A 20,640-nucleotide genomic window follows, 5' to 3' on the forward strand; every position below is an offset into this window, starting at 1 on the left:
TATAGCACGGAAAAATTAAACACACGCTAGATCCATGTATACATTTACACTGAGGCACATATGCACATGAGGTGTGTGTGCATACAAAAAAGGCAGTTTAGCTGGTTGTTTATACCTTTTTCTTAAAAAAAATAAATATAAAAAAAACTTTTGAAACAATGCTCTGAGTACTTACAATCCCTGAAATAGACATTGCCTCTGTTTGTAGCCACTGCTACTTTTCTGACGGATTCAGAAGTTCCACCCCCAGGCTAACTGGGTACCAAGGTGCACACCAGCAACTCCACCCAAGTGCTCCTCGCCTGTCTCTGCATCTCTGTCTCTCTGGATGCACTGCAGTAGCACTTGGTACCCTACCAAAAGACTGGTAACAGATTCAGTCTCAGCCTAGTCTTAGTGAAGAAGGATGGGAGAAACCAGTCATGGTGTTGCTACCGTTCGTTCAAGGAGAAGGTCAGCCACCATTGTGCTGGAGTGGTATTATTCCCCTCCCAGAGCACTGCCTTCTCAGCTGCCCTGAGGTTCAAACCAGTATTAAATGCCATTTCAGGGGAGATGTGTTCGGTTCACTACGTACAAAGCCTTCAGCTTGGGATGCATCTACATTTCTCAAATCCAAATCCATAGCAATACCGGTCACTTGGTTAAAACCTCAACCTCTGCTACTAAAAAAGTACCAGCCCTATCAAATTATCCTTCTTCTTTAGAGATAATTGTCATTTTCCTCCGTGAGCTAACTGCAGAAAAAAACCCCAAAAAACAAAAAACCTGCAGTGGTAAAATAAATCTGAAGTTCTCTTGAAACATTTTAAATAATCATTCGCATAGGCTAAATCACACAGCCAAGTCAAGTGCTTTGCTGATTGCTATATTTCATTATTGCTAACGTATTCTTTAACACACTGTTCTCCAGCATACTGTGCTTTTAAGAGCCCAAGTTCCCCACTAGTGGGAGCCGTTTATCTTCTCATTCCATGCATCTTCACATCTCATGTTACAGCAAACCCATTTCTGATACAAAGCCATTATAAAAAAGCAGGATGTGAGGAAAATAAAACTAGAACCATGGTTCAGTCATTTGTTACTTTCATAGTTTTTTTTTTTTCTTCCTGTACAAACCCAGCAAGTTATTTAATTTACAGTATAACTTTTCAGTCTATTTAAAATCCCGTTGGAAAATAAATTAATAAACACATTTGTAAAAATATGGCAGGCCGCAAAAATGCTGTTAAAAGATAAAAAAAACAACTCTTTGATTAGAAATAAATAAAAAATATAAAAAATAGTCGCACACACTTTTTACATTCACTTTACAAAAACTGAGTGCAAAAGAAGAAAAAAAAAGGAATTGTACTGAAATAAATACAATATACTAACAGAGTGCATTGCTGTTAATACAAATAGTCTGTTGTGGGTTTATTCTTTTTTTTCTTTTTTTTAATGTCAGCTGGGAAAAAATTAGTGCAATGTTGCAATTGTAAATGCAGCATGGCAACCTACACCCCTTAGCAGTAGTACATGAACTCCTAACAGATCCATCTGGAGTTTACTGCTGTTAAGTAATTTCTGTTGCCCAGCAGCTTTCACATCCTACACATGGATGCCCTTCACTGCTTGTTTGATACTTTCCAGCAGAGCTTTGCATTCGGGGGAATAGTCCCGTTCCAGATTGCTGTACATGTCTGTGAGTGTATTTACATATGCTTCGAAATTCTGCTCACTGATTGGCCCCTATATGAAGACAAAACAGATTATAATTGTAGGAGATGAAATTAAGGCCAAAAGAGCCCCCAAACATCCAACCCCAAAGCATGGTAAAGCAGCGATATGGCAAATGGGGAGAAGCCATCAACAGGGCAGCCATCCAAATTAATGGAGGTTTTGTAGAAATAGAGGGAGCTGCATGTTTTGGGGGAACCAAAAAGCAAGGAAAAGGGATGAAGTTTTTATCGCCAGTGGAACTTGCTTATTTATTGCTTCCTGTTTGGCTCTGGGACTGTGGCTGATGTCCCTGTAACTGTCCTCTCCTAATCTCCCAGCAGCACTCTAGAAATTAAGAAAGGTGACTATAACTCTGGAGACCCAAATTACTTATTTTTTGGATTTGGCCTGTGTTTGCAAGTAGTACATCAAGGACCTGGAGTTTTTGAGAAGGTACAGATTTGCTGGCTCCAGAAAAATCCTGTATAAAACAGATTGAAATTTTGATCTAAGAGCAGAGGAAATAAGGATTCTCACTGTGAAGTTCTCACTCTCTGTGTGGGGCAGACATTCAGAAAGGGAGGGATGAGGGAAAACCCTGTCCTGCAGGGAGTGGTACAGGGCAGAGATAGCAGGGCCGGCTCAGTCCTGGAAGAAACTGTACCTGCTATCACACAGATTTCAGGATCCAGCATCTCTGCACAGTAAATTAGGCTAAAAGACTTCTCTGCTAATGCAGCTCCAGTGCTCCTGATGGTCCCTCAGCTTTTTCATCTGCTTCAAGTGCTGAAAAAACAGTCTCAAAGAAAGTGTGAAGCTGCTGGCTGTGGTCTTACCATCTGTGGAAGCTGAATGTCAGCGAGGCTGGAGATGAGGGCTTGGCTTAAACCAGCTAACTCCTTCAACAGGCTCTCGTTGTTCTGCTCGATGAGTTTGTTCTCTTCTTCTATTGTTTTCAAATTGCTCTCCATAGATGTAATCTAAAAGACACAGGCAGGCACAAACAAGCAAACAGAAAGACCCTTGTAACTGCAGTTTGAACCCAAAATAGCAGTAGTCTGATCATGAGAGTGGCCACCATGGAGCTGAAACTCAGGTATGCTTTTCTTAGGATAGGCATAAATTCACCTCAGAATATTGAGTAAGGCAGATGCTGTGTTCTATCTGACATGACTGATTTTGCTGCCTGAACTTTGTGGCAGTGAGGCACTGGAGGGTGCCCTGCAGTGGGAGGAGGGAGTTGGGCTGAGGGGAGGAAGGTCACCGTGGAGCTGCAGGGCTGGCAGAGGGAAGGAGAAAAGAACCTGATGTTTAAATTGCTGTCCTGCTCTTACAGCATCCCTGATGATTGACCACAACATCAAGGACATAGATATCAGCTGCTGTGCTACTTTCTTGCTCCACTCCTGGGTGGAGGGAAGAGCTGTGGGCTGACTGAGATTTGACAGGGCTGGCTCTGGAAAGAATAAAATAGAGTGGAAAGGAAACTGAGAGGCTGAGCTCACAATTATCATCACAAAGAGGGGCTCTGACCAAGAGAATGGAAATGAGGGGTTTGGAAAGAAAAGGACAAAGCATCTGGGGTAGCAAAACTATATGTTTTTAGCATGAAAGCAGTGGGAATATACTTAGCTGTGAAAACTTGTATGTAAAAAGAAGCGCTGAGAAACCAAAGGTAGCAATGGCAGGGTTTGGTTTCCAGCTCCCCAGCTCCTTCCCCTGCAATAGGCAGTGAGGCAGTGGAGCGGGGCAGAATCCAAGGTTGCCTCCCCTGCACCTGGCCAGGCTTCCACAAGGAACAGAATGATGGAGTCAAATCCATTGCTGTTACAACCAACCATCCCTCTCTTCTTTAAGATGCACACCTCTGCACCATGGAATTGGCCACTTCCCTTCCTCACAACAAAACTGTTCCCCTGGGCAGAAATCCCTTTTTGTCTTCGTCCATCCACAACTTTTCCTCTTGAGGGTGTGTGCAGCAGCCTAATATCTGGCTGGGCTGGAGTAAAAGGAACTAGAGAAAGCTCTGTATGAGATGTGTTGCTTCAGCTGTAGTTCAGCTCAGGCTTTGTGGGTCAGACTGCCTTCCCCAGGAAGCAAGCCATAGGAGAAGAAATTGAGCATATCAATTGGGTGATCTCTGTGCAAATAACAGTGATCACCAGAGAGAAATTAGTTAGAGAATTAGAAATAGGCACTGAATACACCCTCCCTCACTGCTGTGCTGTTTGGGATGGATATCCCCAGACCCCTGGCAGTGTGAAGCCAGGTCATTTAGATTCAGCATAATTATTTAGACCATACACATGATGGTTATTACACAACCAGCATGAACCAACATGTAACCATATCCCTCTGTATTTCCCCATTCCAGCGGGGCACTGGAATGAAATACAGAGGGGTATGGTTATACTTAGTTTGTTTTTCACTCAATTTCAGTTCAGAGACCTCTTTAAGGAACTTTTTCTTGAAATCATATTCCTAAAATAGTGAGCAAGCTTCTGCTCTTGATTTTACCCAGTCTGCCGAGGTGAACCCCCAGATACATATTAGAGTCTATGTTAGGATGAATATAGAACCATTATCAGCACGTTAAAGCCAATTTAATCTCTTCAGTATACAAAAGAATGAAAGCAAATGACTCTTTTCCATAGCTCCCATCAAACTTGTCTGCTATACAAATAAGTAAAAGGCATCCATTCTTTACCAGGTATTGCCTGGAGGCAAAATCCACATTGTGGGTGAACTGAACTAGGGAGATTTTCTTATGTACACATAAGAACCACATCAACTTGCATTAAGAGTTAGAGTGTGCTGTTAAGGGGTAATAACCTCTCTTAAAAGCACAGTCATTGGATTCTTCATGGTTTGATCAACAGAGGTCTGGTCAACAAAGGCAAATGAATGGTTTGTTTGGTAAATATGTTTTTTTCTGCTTCCCAAGATTAGCTCCAAACTGCCTTGAATTTTTGGTTTACCAGATCTTTAAGATGATACCCTGGAATATGCTGCTGATTTACAGAAAACAAACAAACAAAAACTTAACAAAAAGGCAGGTAGGGTTTTGATACTTTTAAGTGCCACAGAGTGATGGGAAAACAAGTGTGAAGGAGACTGCTTAAACATACTACTGGCATAGCATTTGTTTATTTATTGTGCTTAAATGTAGCATAAAATAAGGTAAAATTGTCCCATCAATGTCATACCTGGGTTTGAAGTTTCATCATGTCAGCTTCAATTTTAAGATTGGATTCATTCAGTTCTTTTATTTCCTCATCCAGGTGTCTGATTTCTTCATCACTCTCAATACCTGCAAAGAATTGAAATTACCAATATCAGGTTTTAAGTGTCCATGTATAAGTGGATGTATGAGTAATAAGCTGTATTACTTGTTACTAAACACGATTGCGACAAGCTTTTCATCAAATGATTGATCCTTAAATAGCCTCTTACTTTGCTTTTACTGTAAAAAATGTTTCCTAACTATAAAAAATCTGTGAGCTGAAACATAGAAGGGGCTTTCTGAGTCTGTGTTTCTCAGTTCTGTTTTTCCAATGCAACATGCAACTACAGCCTGGAAGGTACAAAAAGTCAAAAATTGCCTAGAAAGAGGGATGTTTATCAAAGTATCAGGTTGTATTGACAATGGGTTTTTTTGTTTTTTTTAAAAGAAACATAACAACAACTCATCTGTTGCAGGAAACACCCCAGAGTAAAATGTCCAGTATAATTTGTGACTTTAGAAAGCTCATCTTTATCTTTTTCTGATCTTGCAAGAAGTTCTGTGAGGGCAAATCTCTGTGAAGAATAACTTCAAGAAGCAGAGACTTAGATACATGTAATAAACAGGGAAATATAAGTAACAGCAAAACCAGAAAATTTCATAAGGCTAACAAGCATTATAGACAAAAAACAAAAAAAGGAAGAAAAAAAAGAAAAAAGGAATGAAGTAGGATAGCAGTGGAAAAAAACCTTTAAGTCTTTACTGAAAACCTCGTTCTGAAAAATATTGGCACTACATTTTCCTCTTTCTGTTTAATGTAACTCTGAGATCAACTCTACCTTGAGATTTCTGCCACTGTTGTTGTTTGTACTTTAAAATCTAGAGGTCTGAACTGAGTCTACTGAGGAGACAGCTTGGGGAATCTGTAAGCAGCAGTCCCTGCCCCAGTGAAAACATGGGCACATGGAAGCAAATTCATTTGCCCAGCGTAACACAATCGTTTTGCTCAGCAGCTGGAGGCATAAAGAATAAGTTCTTTGAACCCTGGTTCAATGCCCATATTTCTAAAGCACATTGTGCATGAAAGGAGACTCCTTCCCCCATAATTATTTGATAAAGACACTTGTCCAAGTACTGCACAGATACTGAACCGTGTAGTATGGTTCAACAGTTAGGGAGAGGAGTCAATTTCTGCACACAATATTTAATCCTTCTTACCTTAGTCATCAAGTAGCTAATTCCTTATGATCTATAAGTAAAAATTTATTAGCAATAACAATAGTGAAAGCATTTCCAAACCTAGGAATAATGCTCTGAGACAAGATGAGAGCACAGTCTCAATGCTGAGTTATTGTGGTGTGAATGAGAAAAAAATTTAAATCTCTTATGCAAAGATTTTTGTTATTCAAGTTTTGTTATTGCTAGAGACAACTGAAAGGAGTGACAATTAATGCCAGAATGGCATAAGGGGGCATAACTATAAATGGGAGTCAGGGCCCTTCTATCTAAATAAATGTCATCATCTTTTACAAATCTCCTTACCACCACTTGCTTTAAGCTTGATAGTCATTAATTCTTCCGAAATTTTGCCCTTTTTTATGGCTTGTGCATTCAGAGGACAACCAGACAGGCTGAAAGGGATAGGAAAAAAAAAAAACATTAGCACCCACTTGAAAATGGCAACAATCCTTTCAGGCAATATTATCATGCACTTGGACAGACCTCTGTACCCAAGGTCACATCAGTATCTCCATTATAGCATAGCTTCAGGGAATGACATAACTCATAGAGAGCCATTTAACTCTATATTCCAGATTGAAAATTGGCACAGAAATCTCAGCCTATAAGGAAACAATTCTTAAGCTTATTTCAGAATAATAAAAATAGCAATAGCAGCTACTGCTAAGATATGTGAAGATGCATTTACAGAATTCTTGAAATTCCAACATATATAAATTAAAACTGTCTCCTGTTTTTATTGAGGGCTTGTGCTCCAGGGGAGAAGGTCAGTACTGTCCTTTAAAATGTCAAGTTTACTAGCCTAAAAAAATTTAGTTAATGTGATAATTTCCATGGTGCTCAACTACTGTATCATTCTGTTGATACATAATAATGATCAATACAATAATAACTCTGTATATACCCTATAGACTGTAATAGTTTTTTTGAATGGTTCTATTATATAGTCAGTGTGCTTTTTAACCACTGTTCACATTAAATTACATTTTGCTATTTCAAAGCTTACAATTTCATCAGCTGGTAATTATCTGAGGCAATTTTTATAGGCCACTAAAGAGCTAAGATGAATTGCACTGTCTTAATACTATCTTTATAAATAACAAAGAAGAAATACTCATATGCTGAAGAACTGGCAGAACGATTTGTATTCAGATGTAGGCAAGGAAAGAGTGAAGGAAAATTTTGTTCGAGAGGAAAATGGTGCTTTTTATGTGTGTGTAAAAATTAAAACCAAAAATCCTAACAGATGTGATGTTTCCACACAGAAAAGAAAGTGAGTTAATGTTAGCTACACACTAAGCTAAAAGCAATGCATGCAGAAATGTTAGTTCCCTAGTTCTAAAATGCTGCTTAGTAACTCTACCCAGAGCATGTTATTAAAGGGAGGAATGTCTCAAATCATTAGGTTACTTGTTAGGTTTCAAATGTCCTATTCATAATGCTGTATTTTCTACCTTATTTTAACCAACATGACCTTGATTGTGATCCAGCCTTATGCAGAAGCTGGTGATAAGGAATGTTTATTGTTACTGGTTATATGCATGATTCTTTTTTTGTAAGGATAGTCTTCTTTGTAAGATTGTTATAAATTCAAACTTGTGTGATCCACACATGTTTACTTTTTCCATGTGGCTCCAGCTATTTAAACACAAAGTTTATGAAAAGGGATTTTCCACTAGTAGAAAAATAAAATGAGTGTAGCAATTGCTCTTGCTAAATCTTTCCTGGTGACAGGTCAATGATATTTGCATCTGCTGTAAACAATATATAATACAATTTCATATTAGCCTAGGAAGGAACTCTATTAAACTTCAAACCATACAGAAACTGTGCTAATCTGAAGAAGAGACCTTGCAAAGTCACACAGCAATGAGAACAAAGGAGCAAAAGTTGATCTCAGCTCTCTGAAAGTTATTCTGATCCATGCTACTTCAGCTGCAATATAAACTATGTTGTTACTTTAAAGGACTTCAGCACAATTTATTCAGACTGTAACCTCACACGTTGCCAATTGAACAGTAGAATGTTACAGAAAAATAAAAAGAGAAATCACAAAGTTATACCTTCTGTGGGTGACAAAAACATTATTAACATGACCCAGCCCGTTGCAGCCTGGCAAAGGACAGTGTGGCAGCTCTTGTTTGTTCAGTTTCCAGGATAGTGAAGACCCATTGACAGGACTCTCCTTCTGTCTCTTGGCAGCCAAAGGACAACCAGAAGCAGTGCGATGAGAAGTGTATTTACCTGATATGTGACCTTGGCCATCACAGCCTATCACTGGACATCTACAAAAACACAGCAAAAAAAACCCCCATTTTCACTGGAGAGAGCAGGTGAAGTCAGTCTCAAGAAAGACTAAGAAAATAATTCCAGCTGCTTGTGTCACTTTGCATTAATGAATTAAGACTCTGTCCCCAGAGGCACACTATACCTGAGCATCCAATTCATGTCAAGCTGAGTTATGGAGGTTCAGCTGATGTTGAGATTAAGCAATTTACAATACAGTCATACAGCCTTAGAAATGAAAACATTCATTTAGATAGTATTTTACAAAAAAAAAAAAAAAAACCAAAAAAAACCAAAAAAACAAACAAACAAACAAACAAAAAAAGAAATTCTATCACAGGCAATAAATCCATAAATCCCACTTTTACAAGTGTATGGGAAGTCAACATTGTCTCTTCTCTATCTAGGTTTTTGCCATGAAGCAGAGGGTGGGCTCCTGTACCTGGAAAACTTGCCTCATCTTAAGCAAATACTTGTAAAGAAAGGTTTGGGATTTATTTTTGCCTTAGTCTATGTTAAGTAGCCTCTCATGTATCATTAGTAAGTACTAAGAACATTGTATGCAACTCAATCTTTGTATTTATATTCTGGCAGTTATCATTTACTGATTTTAATGGAATGTGTGTTCAAGTCCAAAATGTAGTGAAACTGTTTTCACTTTAAGCAAAGTTTTAGTTTATCTACAAAGGAAAGACATGAGATGTAAATTTAAGTTCTCTGGGACTTATTTTTAAGGTGTCATCCTGATTTAATTAGATAACATGTTAAGATTACACTACAGGCAGAAATAAAAAATGCTTCATTTTGCCAGTTTTTCCAGACAAGTGGCACTTTCATAGCACTGTTTAAAATAATTGGACCAAAGCAAGAAGATACAGCAATCCTTCATCACTGTTCAAGCTCTTAGGTAATGTACTCCAACAGCTTTGTTGCAAGCAGAAACACTTGCTTTGGCTCCAGCTCTGGGCCATATCCTCACATGGCTAAGATTAACCAAGGAATCTCCTAGGATGTCTCAAACCCTGAGCTCTTAAAGTCTTGTCTCCCCCTTCCCTGGTGGTAGCACTCTCCTTTTGTACTCACTTAAGTTCAGGGTCTTCTTTTTCTTCCTTGGTAGGAGTCACTTTGATACCTCCTTTCCTGGCACGAGGACAACCAGATAAACTGAAAGAAGCACACAGAATAAAACCCACTTCTTCCTGCTGCTGCTTCCTGAGAACACTGAGTGCTACAGCTCTGTGCAATGGGTTGGATTTTACCTTCTGTGGGATGCATAGTTTCCTGTCACGTGGCCAGAACCATCACAGCCAGGTGTTGGGCACCTATAGGGTAATACAGGAAGCTTACAAAATACAGTTTCAAAGGTACACAGGAAATAACAAGTACATTCTGCATTTTATCTATTGCGGAAGAAAGAACAACAGAGCTTTTTTTTAATAATTAAAAAAACACAATGAAAGGAGCCTGTTCTTTTTAAAAAAAATCCCAGCAAAAATGAGTTTTTTTTCTTTTATAACAGATTTCTGGTAAGGGGTATGAAATATATTGCATATTATGTCTAGATTTAATTAGTTTATAACACAGTTTGCAGCAAACATTTTTCCTTGTACAAGATCAATATTAAAAAAAAAAAGGCAGCTTGGTATACATCTATTTTTACTAATGTACTGTTTGATATTCATCTGATGTTTTCAGGTACAGATATAAATAAGCTCTTTGCCAGTATTTACAGAAGGAAAAACAGAAGCAGAAAAGCAGCTTCACTTCCAAGGATCAGTATATGATAACCAGAATTTGAATTTAAAAATCTGTATATTCTAACACTGCAAGCATACAACAGGATCATATCTTCCTAGCTTTAGATTCTATTGGGTATTCAGCTTGGTAATTGGACTGTGCTTATGTGTCAGAGTTAAGGGGTTTCTGTTTGCATGTGTGTGCAACAAACAAGCCTTTTCAAATATGAATGTTTGATACTAAAACATCCACACAATGAATTAAAAAAACCTGCCTGTTGCTGTGTTTTTGCTAGTAGTCTGGGAAGGTGGACTTCTTGCTTGCTCGTCATGCATGAAGAAGGTGCTCCAAAAGTCAGCAGTTCTTTCCATTAATTTCCAGGGGCCTGGAGCAGGACTTAACTGCTAACACCTTCTGTCTCAGAAGTTCAGATATACATTTGTGGGTTTTTTCCCCATTTAAGGCTTTTATACTTCTGTGGATTTTTTTCTTTGTTTTGGGTTAGGCTTTTTGCTTGTTTGTTGTTTTGGTTTTAAGAGAAGAGAAATACAGCTCAGCACACAAAGAAGAACAAAAAAATATTTACCTACAGAAGTTGTGCCAGCGATTTCTGTGTTTCTATATTATAGAGCATGAAGTTCTTATGCTAAGCATCCTTGAGGGCCTTTTGAATAGCTATGATTTTTACAGAGTATCAGAGTTACAGAAAGAGTTGTGCCAAGTAATCTTGTACCAAACCATTAAGGAAACTTGTTACCTTTTTAAGGGTCTCATTCATTACTGAATCTTTCCTGAGTTGAGGAAATGGGTGATTTAATCTAGTCATTGGTAAGCTGCCATAGAAAACACCTACAAATGTAATTGTAACGGCACATCTGAGTGTGCAGGTGTATCTCTTCACAGAATATTCCAAACTGTTTTCCTGCGAACAATTAATTTGTCAAAAATGTGATTTCTTTTGGACATGACCAAATTTATTCACTGATTCAAGCAGGATTCAGCAAATAATTCCAACTGAGGGGGAGAATTTTTTTTTTTAAAGTTAATGTCAAAACATTTCACAGTGATGTTTTCAGAACAAAATATTTTGGCAGAATGACATGCCTCACACTGACAGCAAAGGTAGAGGTTGGGTTGCAGAGTGCCAGATATGTTTGAATGTGTAGAGCTAAATGCTGACCTGTCTGAGTTTGGGAGAAGGACTGGGCACAATGTCAGGTGGAGCAGGCAGCAAGGGCAGATGTCTGGAGAGCATGAATGCTCACAAGTAAATCCAGAACACCTGCCAAGTACTATGGGTAATAACTTTGGCTACTTTTTTATCAGATATCACAGATGGAAGAGCTGTCCACACAGAATGTATGTGGATTTTAAACCAGTTAGAACTCTTTGTGGAAGATGTTCAAATCTAAAAGTTATGGACTTAAAAAAGACACTGGACTAAATTTAAGCTTCCCCATCTGTATTTTTCACATCTGGAAGCAGATAGATTTCACAACCACATTAGTGTCCAAGGTTTTCTTGAGGCCACAAAAGATCTGAGGATGAGATATTATCAATACTGCTGAAATTACTAGATGATATTTCAGGGGTACTACTAGCAAATTAGTAAGAAATTTCACCGGCAAGTCTCCTAAGCTTGATCACTGTGTTTGCAAAATATCAGTGATATCTTGGGATGGATTGTGAAATTCCACAGTACAAGATAAGGCAGCAATGTGTTGCCTTACAGTCAATAATGCTGGGGATCTTCATCAGCTTTTACCTAGCTTATGAGTTTAAGCTGGTGCCCCAGCCTCAGGATTCATCCCCTGTTACAGATTCCTGTGCAGAGCTGAGAAAATCACATTTACATTGGATGTCCAGAGGTCTCAGGAGCTCAAGCTGAGAGATGCCAATTGTCAAGTGGGTGTAGGCTACATATTCTTGTAGAATAAAGTTTGTTTTCCAACACTCCCAATGATTTCACATAGAAATTCTTGTAAATGTGCATTGAGTACTTGCTTTTTTGTTCTCTTCTCCAAGGGGTTTGTTTTTTGTTTAGGTAGATGAATTACAGCTGCACGTAAAACTGATAAAATCAGGAGGAGATCTAGGAGCATTTCTGGTGATTTTACACCCCAGAAAGCTCACAGGGTTGCTTGGACATGAACTGTTATAGCAAACCCACAAAGGTGAACTAAGAAAACCAGTGCCTGAAATATGTCATGCTGCCTATGGAATATGGATCAGTACCAACATGCTGTATGTATGATATCTCACTGAAAGAACTACTAGAATCTCACCTAAAATATTACATTTAACCATGGGAACAAGTTGTCTAAGGTTAGTACTGACTACCTATTTCTTAGAGTATCTGAACTGTAAGTAAACATCTTTAAATATCTTTAAATAAATATCTTTTAAAAGTACACTTTTACAATTCTTTAAGGCTTGATAAGCAAGCTCTTTGGTGAAACTGGATAATCAGATATAATTATCCCTTATAACTTTAAAATCTGAGTCACCAGCTGGACTATGTTTTCATTTGACCATTTCAGATTGTTCTGTGCAGCAAGAATCCTCAGATAAAAAATTTCTTGAAATTGACTCAAAGGCTCACTTTCTGAACAGATCTTCCTTATTTTCAAACTGTAGATCACATGGAAGCCTTGTATCTTTGTTGGCTTAGAGTTTCATAATCAAAGCCAAAATCATATCTTGATTCTGGCAAATGAAACATGGATAACATTTGGAAAAATACACAGCTTTTTCATATTGATGCCTAACTACATGAGGGTACTTTTGTGGCCTGATTCAATGAACATTTATGCCCTCTGCTCACACAGTAATAGTAAAATTAACTATTGATATGACTACACTATACCAGTGCAAGCACAATTGCATTTTTTGGCATAAGATTTCATTTATCCAGCACTTGCTGAAAGCAGAGTTTTGTTTAAAATATCACCTGCACTATGTTTTCGGGAATCTTAAGTAAGGTGGTTACATTTGTGGAAAAGATTTTTATTTACCCCCTTCTCCTTTTGCAAATTGTCTGTGAACAGATTTTGAATTTTGCTCTTTTTCTTGTTAATTGAAATTAAATGCTAAGTGTGTTATGCAACATATTTCTGTCTGTGAAATGTCCATGAACTTTGACTTTGTCTTTCACAACTCACTTATTATACATGGCGTACAGTGTGCAGTTTGTCATTTAAGTCATATGCTGTTGCTCCTCTTTCCTTATGGCATGACCAAAACTCTAGAAGCTTTAGTGGAAAAATAACCATATTGGTATGCAAATTTCCTTATTCACACATGAATATGGTGGAGGGGGAGCTACATGAGGAGCAACTATTCAAAATATTTGTGTGACTGTCTATGTATGGCAGAAAGCCAACAAAAGCAGGGACAAATCCATGTGACTCAGCAAATGATTTCAAATTCGTCAGCATTTTTGCGAGTCAGTTCCTTGCTTCTAGTGCTGCTCTTTTTAAAATAAAGTAAACCTAAATATTATACCTTTGAGATTAAGTGATGCAAAAACTGAAGCATTGTGCCAGTGTGTCAATTTAAGTGCTGGCATTGGGAACCACTTTAAACAGTTGGCCATAGAAAAGGCCTTTCTTTGCCATTTTGCTACATCTCCAGTAGTCTCAGCTCCATAGCTACAACCAGCTCAGCATTTTTTTTATAACTCAAGTTGTCAGACTAAAGGATAAGGACATTAACATTTGAAGCTGAACACTGAGTCAAGCCTAAATGTAGTCACTGCTACTATTAATGCCATTAGAGCAGTGTAATAGTGCCATGATCAGACTTTATTTTCCTCTATCTGAACTAGAGATGAACCTAAAGGACAGAGAGGACAGTCACAGGATTCTCCTCTTTTTACATGCATTTATGAGTTTTTCCAAGCCATCTATTATGGGATCCAATTTTCAAGTTGCAGAGCAAAAGCTATGAAAGAACTCTAATTATCCTTTCCTCTTCCCCATATCCTTATTGACAAAGCCAATTCAATGACTAGATGACTGGTTGCCAGTGCCTCCCTTGACTACAGATTTTTGAAATATTCATATGTCCCTATACATCTGTCTATATAGCAGAGCATGCACAGTCCTTTTGTAAATGACATTTCATGGTGAGAATTATGCCAGCACAAAATCATATGACATGATGTCTGTTTCAGTGACATTATACTCATAGTATATGGTAGTGAACGTCAGAAAATGATTTGCAGGAATTCTGGTGTCATTTGGAGATTTATCCTAGCTAGATTTATTTCTGACTAAATAATTCTATTTTATTCTAACTGGATCAGACCAAGTTATTTTCCAGCTAACTTTTACGTATTAGATATTTTCTAATTTCTCTCTGATTCAGAAATACTGCAAAAGCAGCATCTCTCCTACTTTTTACACTTTTTCCCCAGGGTCCTGGGTACTTCATGAAAATAAGTGATATAAAAATGAGGAAAGAGAAGTGGAGAAAAATAAAAATTCTATTGCACTCAATAGCTTTCAAACCAATTCCCTTCAAATTTCAGACAAAGGTTTGATGTTGCTCAGAGCCATTCTAATGAGCAACTGAATTAACATAGGGGACACGCTGATCAAAGATAAGTAAGAATAACATTTGTGGTATTATCAACACTTACTTAAGCTCCTGAGAATTAGCAGCCATAAGGGATTTCAATGTCTTGTCAGCTAATGGGCATCCAGAAACACTGAGGAAAAAAAAAAAAAGCAAAAAAAAAAAAGCATGAAAAGTTTTACTAAAACAGAATACATTTTTTTCCTAAACTAACAACCTCCAGACAATCTATGATTTATTATGGTAAAAAAGTTGTCCTCAAGTGTTTGCTTTTGGGAAAGGAGGACCAGCAATTACCAGGCTGTAGCTCATAAATTACTGGAAAAATATGGGGTTAGGAACAAAAGTTTCAAAGTCTCTGTAAAGCTTTGAATTGGGAGGCAGTGCTACAAAGAGACCTTCTTTAATGTTGCCTACATGGAGGGCAGGTGGAGCATCTGGTCCCTGTGGCTGGGAAAAAGCAGAAACTTTCCATCCTACTCCCAGAAAGAAAGGCAAGCAATTATTTTTTCAACTCTTAGACTGACAGTAGGCTACTCTGAAGAAAATATTTAGAATCCTCAGATTATACTAGCGGATCTATGAATTTCAAAGGCATTTATGGAGAGATCTGCAGAAACCTCATTTAAAATCTCATGCTCCAGCATCTGCACAGGGTGCCTGTACACTTAGGGAAACACAGACTTTATTAAATGACTTATCTACAAGTCTCATCTAAGACATGCAGCTACAGGAATATCCATATACTGCTTAACTCCATCAGTCGATTGAGTCCAGACCTTCATAAAATAGAACAATAACAGGAAAACCAGCCAAGTTTTTGTATGGATTGTTTTTATGCAAATCTATTTTGAAAACTTATCCGTGGTTAAGGATAAAAATGTTCAAAAATGACAGTAACTACAAGTAGCTTTGTTTCCTTCTTTGGGCTTCCTGCTGTCTCTTACCTACGGTGTGAGGCATAGTTTCCTGTTACATGACCGCTACCATCACATCCTGGAGTTGGACAGCTATGCACAGGAGATGCAACAATAAATTAGAGCAGGTATAATACACCCCACAGCACCCCCTACCCTGCAGTGAATGGCATGATGATCCTTAGGGCAACCACATTCATCATTACACGTCTAAATATTATCATGACACTGCAGAAAACTAGCAACATGTACATGGCATTTTTAGTTTTCAATTATTACTTGAAGTACAGATGGAAAACATTGCTCCTATTTCCACCTGTTTCCACATTTCCTAAATGTTGGGGCTGAAGTTTCTCATCTGACCTCCTGTATAACACAGGCCAGAGAAAAGTAATATCAAAAATTATTCCCTCAACTTCTGGCTGAAATGAGGTCACTTCTTTAGAAACACACCTGGTCTTTATTTGCTGACATAAGTGAGAAATTGGTTGTTATAGTTCTTGCAAAACAGAAAGAACATCAAACTCGTGTAGCTGAAGTTCAGAATGAGCACAAAGGTTTACCAAGATGTTTCTCAGCTGAACTCAGCAGTGATACAAAGGTGGTGTACATTTAGCAGAACAAATATACTCATTTATGCCAAGAGATGGAACTGTGCTTAATCTGGAGACGATGCTATGGCTTCTATTTTAACTCAGCCCTTCTTCAGTTATAGCCCTGAACTCATGTATCAAACATGTAATTTGTGCATGAAGAGGAGGGGAAGGGTGACTAAAGTACCTTTTTACAGAATTATAAAACTCTCTAAAACCAACTCTGCCGAGTCCCCTTATGAAGGGCTGTGTTTCTTTCTCTCATTGGCACATGGGTAAGAAGGGCAAGCAGAAGCTGTATGAAAGCTTTTAGCTAGTGCTCACTACCTGACATCCTTGCCTGGCTATTTTCTCTGGGCTGGCAGAGTGCTGGAAGTTTTTCAGATCTACAAAGAAAGCTTTAGGAAGATACCAGCTTCATTTTCACTGCCCATTTCAACCCGAGTAATACAGTCATGGGCAAGAGAATTCACATGGACAAATAAAAAGCACATGCTAGGAGGTGTTGTTCATACAATAACCATGTCAGAAATTTTTCTATGAAACTGCTTATGTCATATTATAAACTTCCTCATGATGGAGCCACCTGTATTGAATTGTTTTGTACAAGTTTTTAATTGAATAGAATGACAGAAAAGCAGTCTGATCCCTATATTTCTTCTAGGTTCTTCTGATAAATTTAAAGTGTTTCTTATTTAGTTTTATGGACAGCTACATTTTAGATATGTATTTCTAGTCACTCTGCAAGTAATGCAATAAACCCATTGTACTTTAGTAAATACTCTGAGAATTGTGAGAGCAGAAAAGTATTTTACAGACATCTCAAAAAAGGTCAGTATCAAAAAGGAATAAATATTACAAAAGAAAAGCCATTAGTCTTCAGCAAATAAACTCTCAGTGCTTTTTTTATGCATTTGTTTTAGAAGAGGCAAAACAAAGCTGACCTGTAGCAATTTAGGTCATGAACTACAAGTGCAGATATAATGTGGTGAGCAGACAACACGCAGACTGCACAGCATGAGGGGAAAGAATCACTCTTCAGGGCAGCTTGCCCCAGGGAAATGTAAATTTCAGAGATAGAGGTGGATCTAACTGCTTCAGTGACACTGAATCTGGGGATCAGGACACAAGGTGACAGGATGTGATGTATTTATTGATGGGTGAGCCTGCAGTGATACATTATGGACTTATCATCACTAAGTAAAATGGAGTGCACTTGCCTAGAGAGACCTCCTCTGGTGTGGGACAAAAAGAAAAATGATTGCTAAGATCCAGTTGACTATTTCAGTGAAAACACTATATGGATATCAAAATGGTGTTGATGTGAATGCAAAGGGCTCTTGTGAAGAGCCTAGAGGAGATTTTAAAAAAAGTGACTCATGTTATGAGCTAGTTGGGCAATTTTACTGAATGATTCTGGACCGAAACAAGCTGTTGCATGCAGAAAGATTTAACAGAATTTATCTGCAGTTTTAGACAGTAGAGTTTTGGAACGTGAGACAGAGCAAGTGTATTCTCTTTACTTGGGAAAATATAATATTAGCCTATTCTCCCAGAATGTGAATTTGTGCATTACTGGATTTTCAGTAGAACAGAGTAGTTACCCATACTTTGAAGAAGGTAGAAGGGGGCCTTAAATATTGATTTTTTTTAAAGGATGCAATATGCTGAACCAGTTCCTGTTTTCTGTTTATCTTGTCATGAACTTTGCATGTTTCCTATCTGAGAAATCCCACCTATTCCTACTTCTGCTTTTGGATCTATAGCATTGATTGTCTAAATAAAGTTTAATTATGCAAACATTAGCACAATCAGCCCATAGCACATTACAAAAATTTCTGCTTTGTAGAAGGAGATGTTGCCCATTTGTTATCTAACCATTTGAGGAACAAGGAGAGATACTCAATATAATATTTGCCATGAACATGTCCAGACCCCCAGGCTTACTCTGGCTCATCTCAGCTCCAAACCTCAGGTGTGCCCAGTTGCAGACCAACAACAGGGAACTAGCAACTTGAAATGAACCTGCAAATGTACTCCAAACCAGCACTCAGACGAGTAGTGCTGTCAGTCTTTACCAGGGTAGAAGAAAAGGAGGCATATTTTGTGACTCACGTGATGAGTTCCTTTTTCAGATCTCTTGAATGGAGCTTGGGTTTAGGACTTGGTATGGAGACATCTCCTGGATACTTCTTTTCCTCCATATTCTCTGGAGAGCTCACTGGATCCTTCTGAAATATTAGATGAGATTGTGACAAAAGGTTTCTCTATTCAAGACCTCTCATACATTCAACAGATAACTTTATCTGGCAAGAAGAGAACCTCTTGAAAACCTGAAAACAAAGTCTTAAGAAACACTGGAAATCGATGAAAATAGATTAGTACATCATAGTTTCTCATAGGTAGACTTTTAAAAATTTTGTGAAAGTATTTCTGAAGGTAGATGCTGGTTTAAACATTAGACAGGGGAAATTTGTTTTTGATTAATAAAATGATTATAAAGGCCAAAGAAAAACATACAGGGAAATTAAAAATAGTTGTTGAATTGCCAAATAAGACTTTGGCAAGCATGTTCCTGTTTTTTCTGTGCAAGTACATCACTGAGCTTTGTACACAAATGAAGTACCATTGTACTGTGAAGTACAAAATTGTAATTATAAACAGAACCTTGTATTTTACATACACATATGTAAATGCAAAGCTTTTCAGGTCTGTCACATGGTATTACACTTATTACCTTATCCAAGGAGAAGATACTTGTTAAAATAAAAATCAAAAGAACAAAACCACTTGGGAATTTTCTTAGTAGCAGGCTGCTAAGGGTGGTTCTTGATTTCTAGAATTTATAGATTAAAATAATCATAGCCACAGTGCTGGTTGATAGACAGAATAGACCCCAAGCATTCCCTCCCTTGGAAAGGTATTTCAGAATTTTGGAGTCCTGGAGGAAAAGGGAATTTTTGTTTTCTGCAAAATATTTGATCACTTGAAAATAGCTTGGTTTCTACTGTTTTGAGAAATAATGCCTGCAAGTATTAATATTTTTTTTAAAAAAGATATTTATTTCCTTTCTGGAGGGATGCTTTGTGGATATTGTATTGTTCAAGAATCATCCAAAGTCCATGTTATTGATTATCGTATTTCTATTAACCCCATCTTGGACTTCTCGTTGGTTTTGTGACTCTCAGGCAGGTATCACCCTGAGATTAATCTGTAGGAACAGCAATTGCTGCCTGTGGTTGAAAGGAGAAACTCCCAGCTCCTGCTAAATTCATGGAGATGGTGCCATAGATGCTCTGGGCTTGTGCAGCTGTGGAACGTGCCAGGACAGAGGGGCAGGGATGTCTGCAGAGCTGTTAACTCAGAGCAGAGGGCTGAGGAGAATCTGGACTGGAAATGGAGATTTTTCCTAATGGGACTTGTAAGCTCTGCGGGGGTGTTTCTTCTAATAAAGCTTCCATATGGTCCTCAATGCTGGCAGCTCATCGTTGCCTGTTTGGAGGCTGGATCCTCAATATAACTTCCTTCTGCTTTCTGGTGCTGGCTACCTACAGCCTTCTGAAACTTACACTACATATACGTATAGAAACCATGTCATATTATTGCTGTATCAGTTACTACTGATTTTTGTAACCACATTTGTGGGGGTTTTTTTGGAATATTCTAATCTGCTACAAATATAGAAAGCAAAAATGCACATATTCAGCTTTTCTAAATGTACTTCCAAAGTAATTATCAAGCAATTATTTAAAAACAAAAAAAAAAATTAAAAAAACCCAAAACCAACAGCTAAAAACAACACTGACATATTTCAGGTTTTTAGAAACCTGTTTATACTTTCAGATAAAGAGTAATGGAGAAAAGTAAAAACAATGAAAGGTATGCTGAATTGTTAGTACAGAAATAATAAATAGTTGAATCCTCCAAACGTAGAAATTAAAATGCTAAACTGCAAAAGTGGAAAAATAGGTGTCAGCTTTGTTCAAGATTAAAGAAACCTCAAAGAGTGTTTTCCAACCGTGTGTTAAATCCTGATTCCAGTGGCATATGGGGGTGGGGTTTTTGCCACTGCATTCTGCAGTGTTTTGAGTTCAGACATGAAGTCTTCAGACATCAAGTCTTCAGATGTGTAGAAGATGAAAAACAGAGACATTGCAAAAGGAATCTAGTCAAAGAAATAAAAAAACTTTGCCTTTCTAGGACCTTACATCAATACATATGGTCCAAAAGGGATTCAATCTGTCTTAAATTAGTAGGTAAGATGTAAAGATCAAATATTTTTTGGTCCTCTGGACTTAAGGCTGAGCAGAGTGTCGTTCTTTGGCTTGCCTGCTTCTCCAGGGATTTAGCTTCAGAGGGACAGAGA

At 37.9% G+C, this 20,640-nt stretch overlaps 1 protein-coding gene across 4 annotated transcripts in view; it reads right to left on the reverse strand.

The window, feature by feature from the left end:
- Window positions 1–1,590: 1,590 nt before the first annotated feature.
- Window positions 1,591–20,640, reverse strand: part of ST18 (ST18 C2H2C-type zinc finger transcription factor) — a 47,759-nt gene continuing 28,709 nt past the window's right edge. For all 4 annotated transcript variants that reach the window (XM_030445292.1, XM_030445295.1, XM_030445293.1 and 1 more), the window contains 10 exons: window positions 18,390–18,505; window positions 15,712–15,774; window positions 14,829–14,897; window positions 9,709–9,771; window positions 9,533–9,613; window positions 8,227–8,448; window positions 6,467–6,555; window positions 4,908–5,011; window positions 2,538–2,681; window positions 1,591–1,731 (listed from right to left, as the gene is read on the reverse strand). In XM_030445292.1, coding sequence (XP_030301152.1) covers window positions 1,591–1,731; window positions 2,538–2,681; window positions 4,908–5,011; window positions 6,467–6,555; window positions 8,227–8,448; window positions 9,533–9,613; window positions 9,709–9,771; window positions 14,829–14,897; window positions 15,712–15,774; window positions 18,390–18,505 — 1,092 coding nt within the window. The remainder of the gene's footprint in view (window positions 1,732–2,537; window positions 2,682–4,907; window positions 5,012–6,466; window positions 6,556–8,226; window positions 8,449–9,532; window positions 9,614–9,708; window positions 9,772–14,828; window positions 14,898–15,711; window positions 15,775–18,389; window positions 18,506–20,640) is intronic.

Source organism: Calypte anna, chromosome 2, assembly GCF_003957555.1.
Source record: "Calypte anna isolate BGI_N300 chromosome 2, bCalAnn1_v1.p, whole genome shotgun sequence".
NCBI lineage: Eukaryota > Metazoa > Chordata > Aves > Apodiformes > Trochilidae > Calypte > Calypte anna.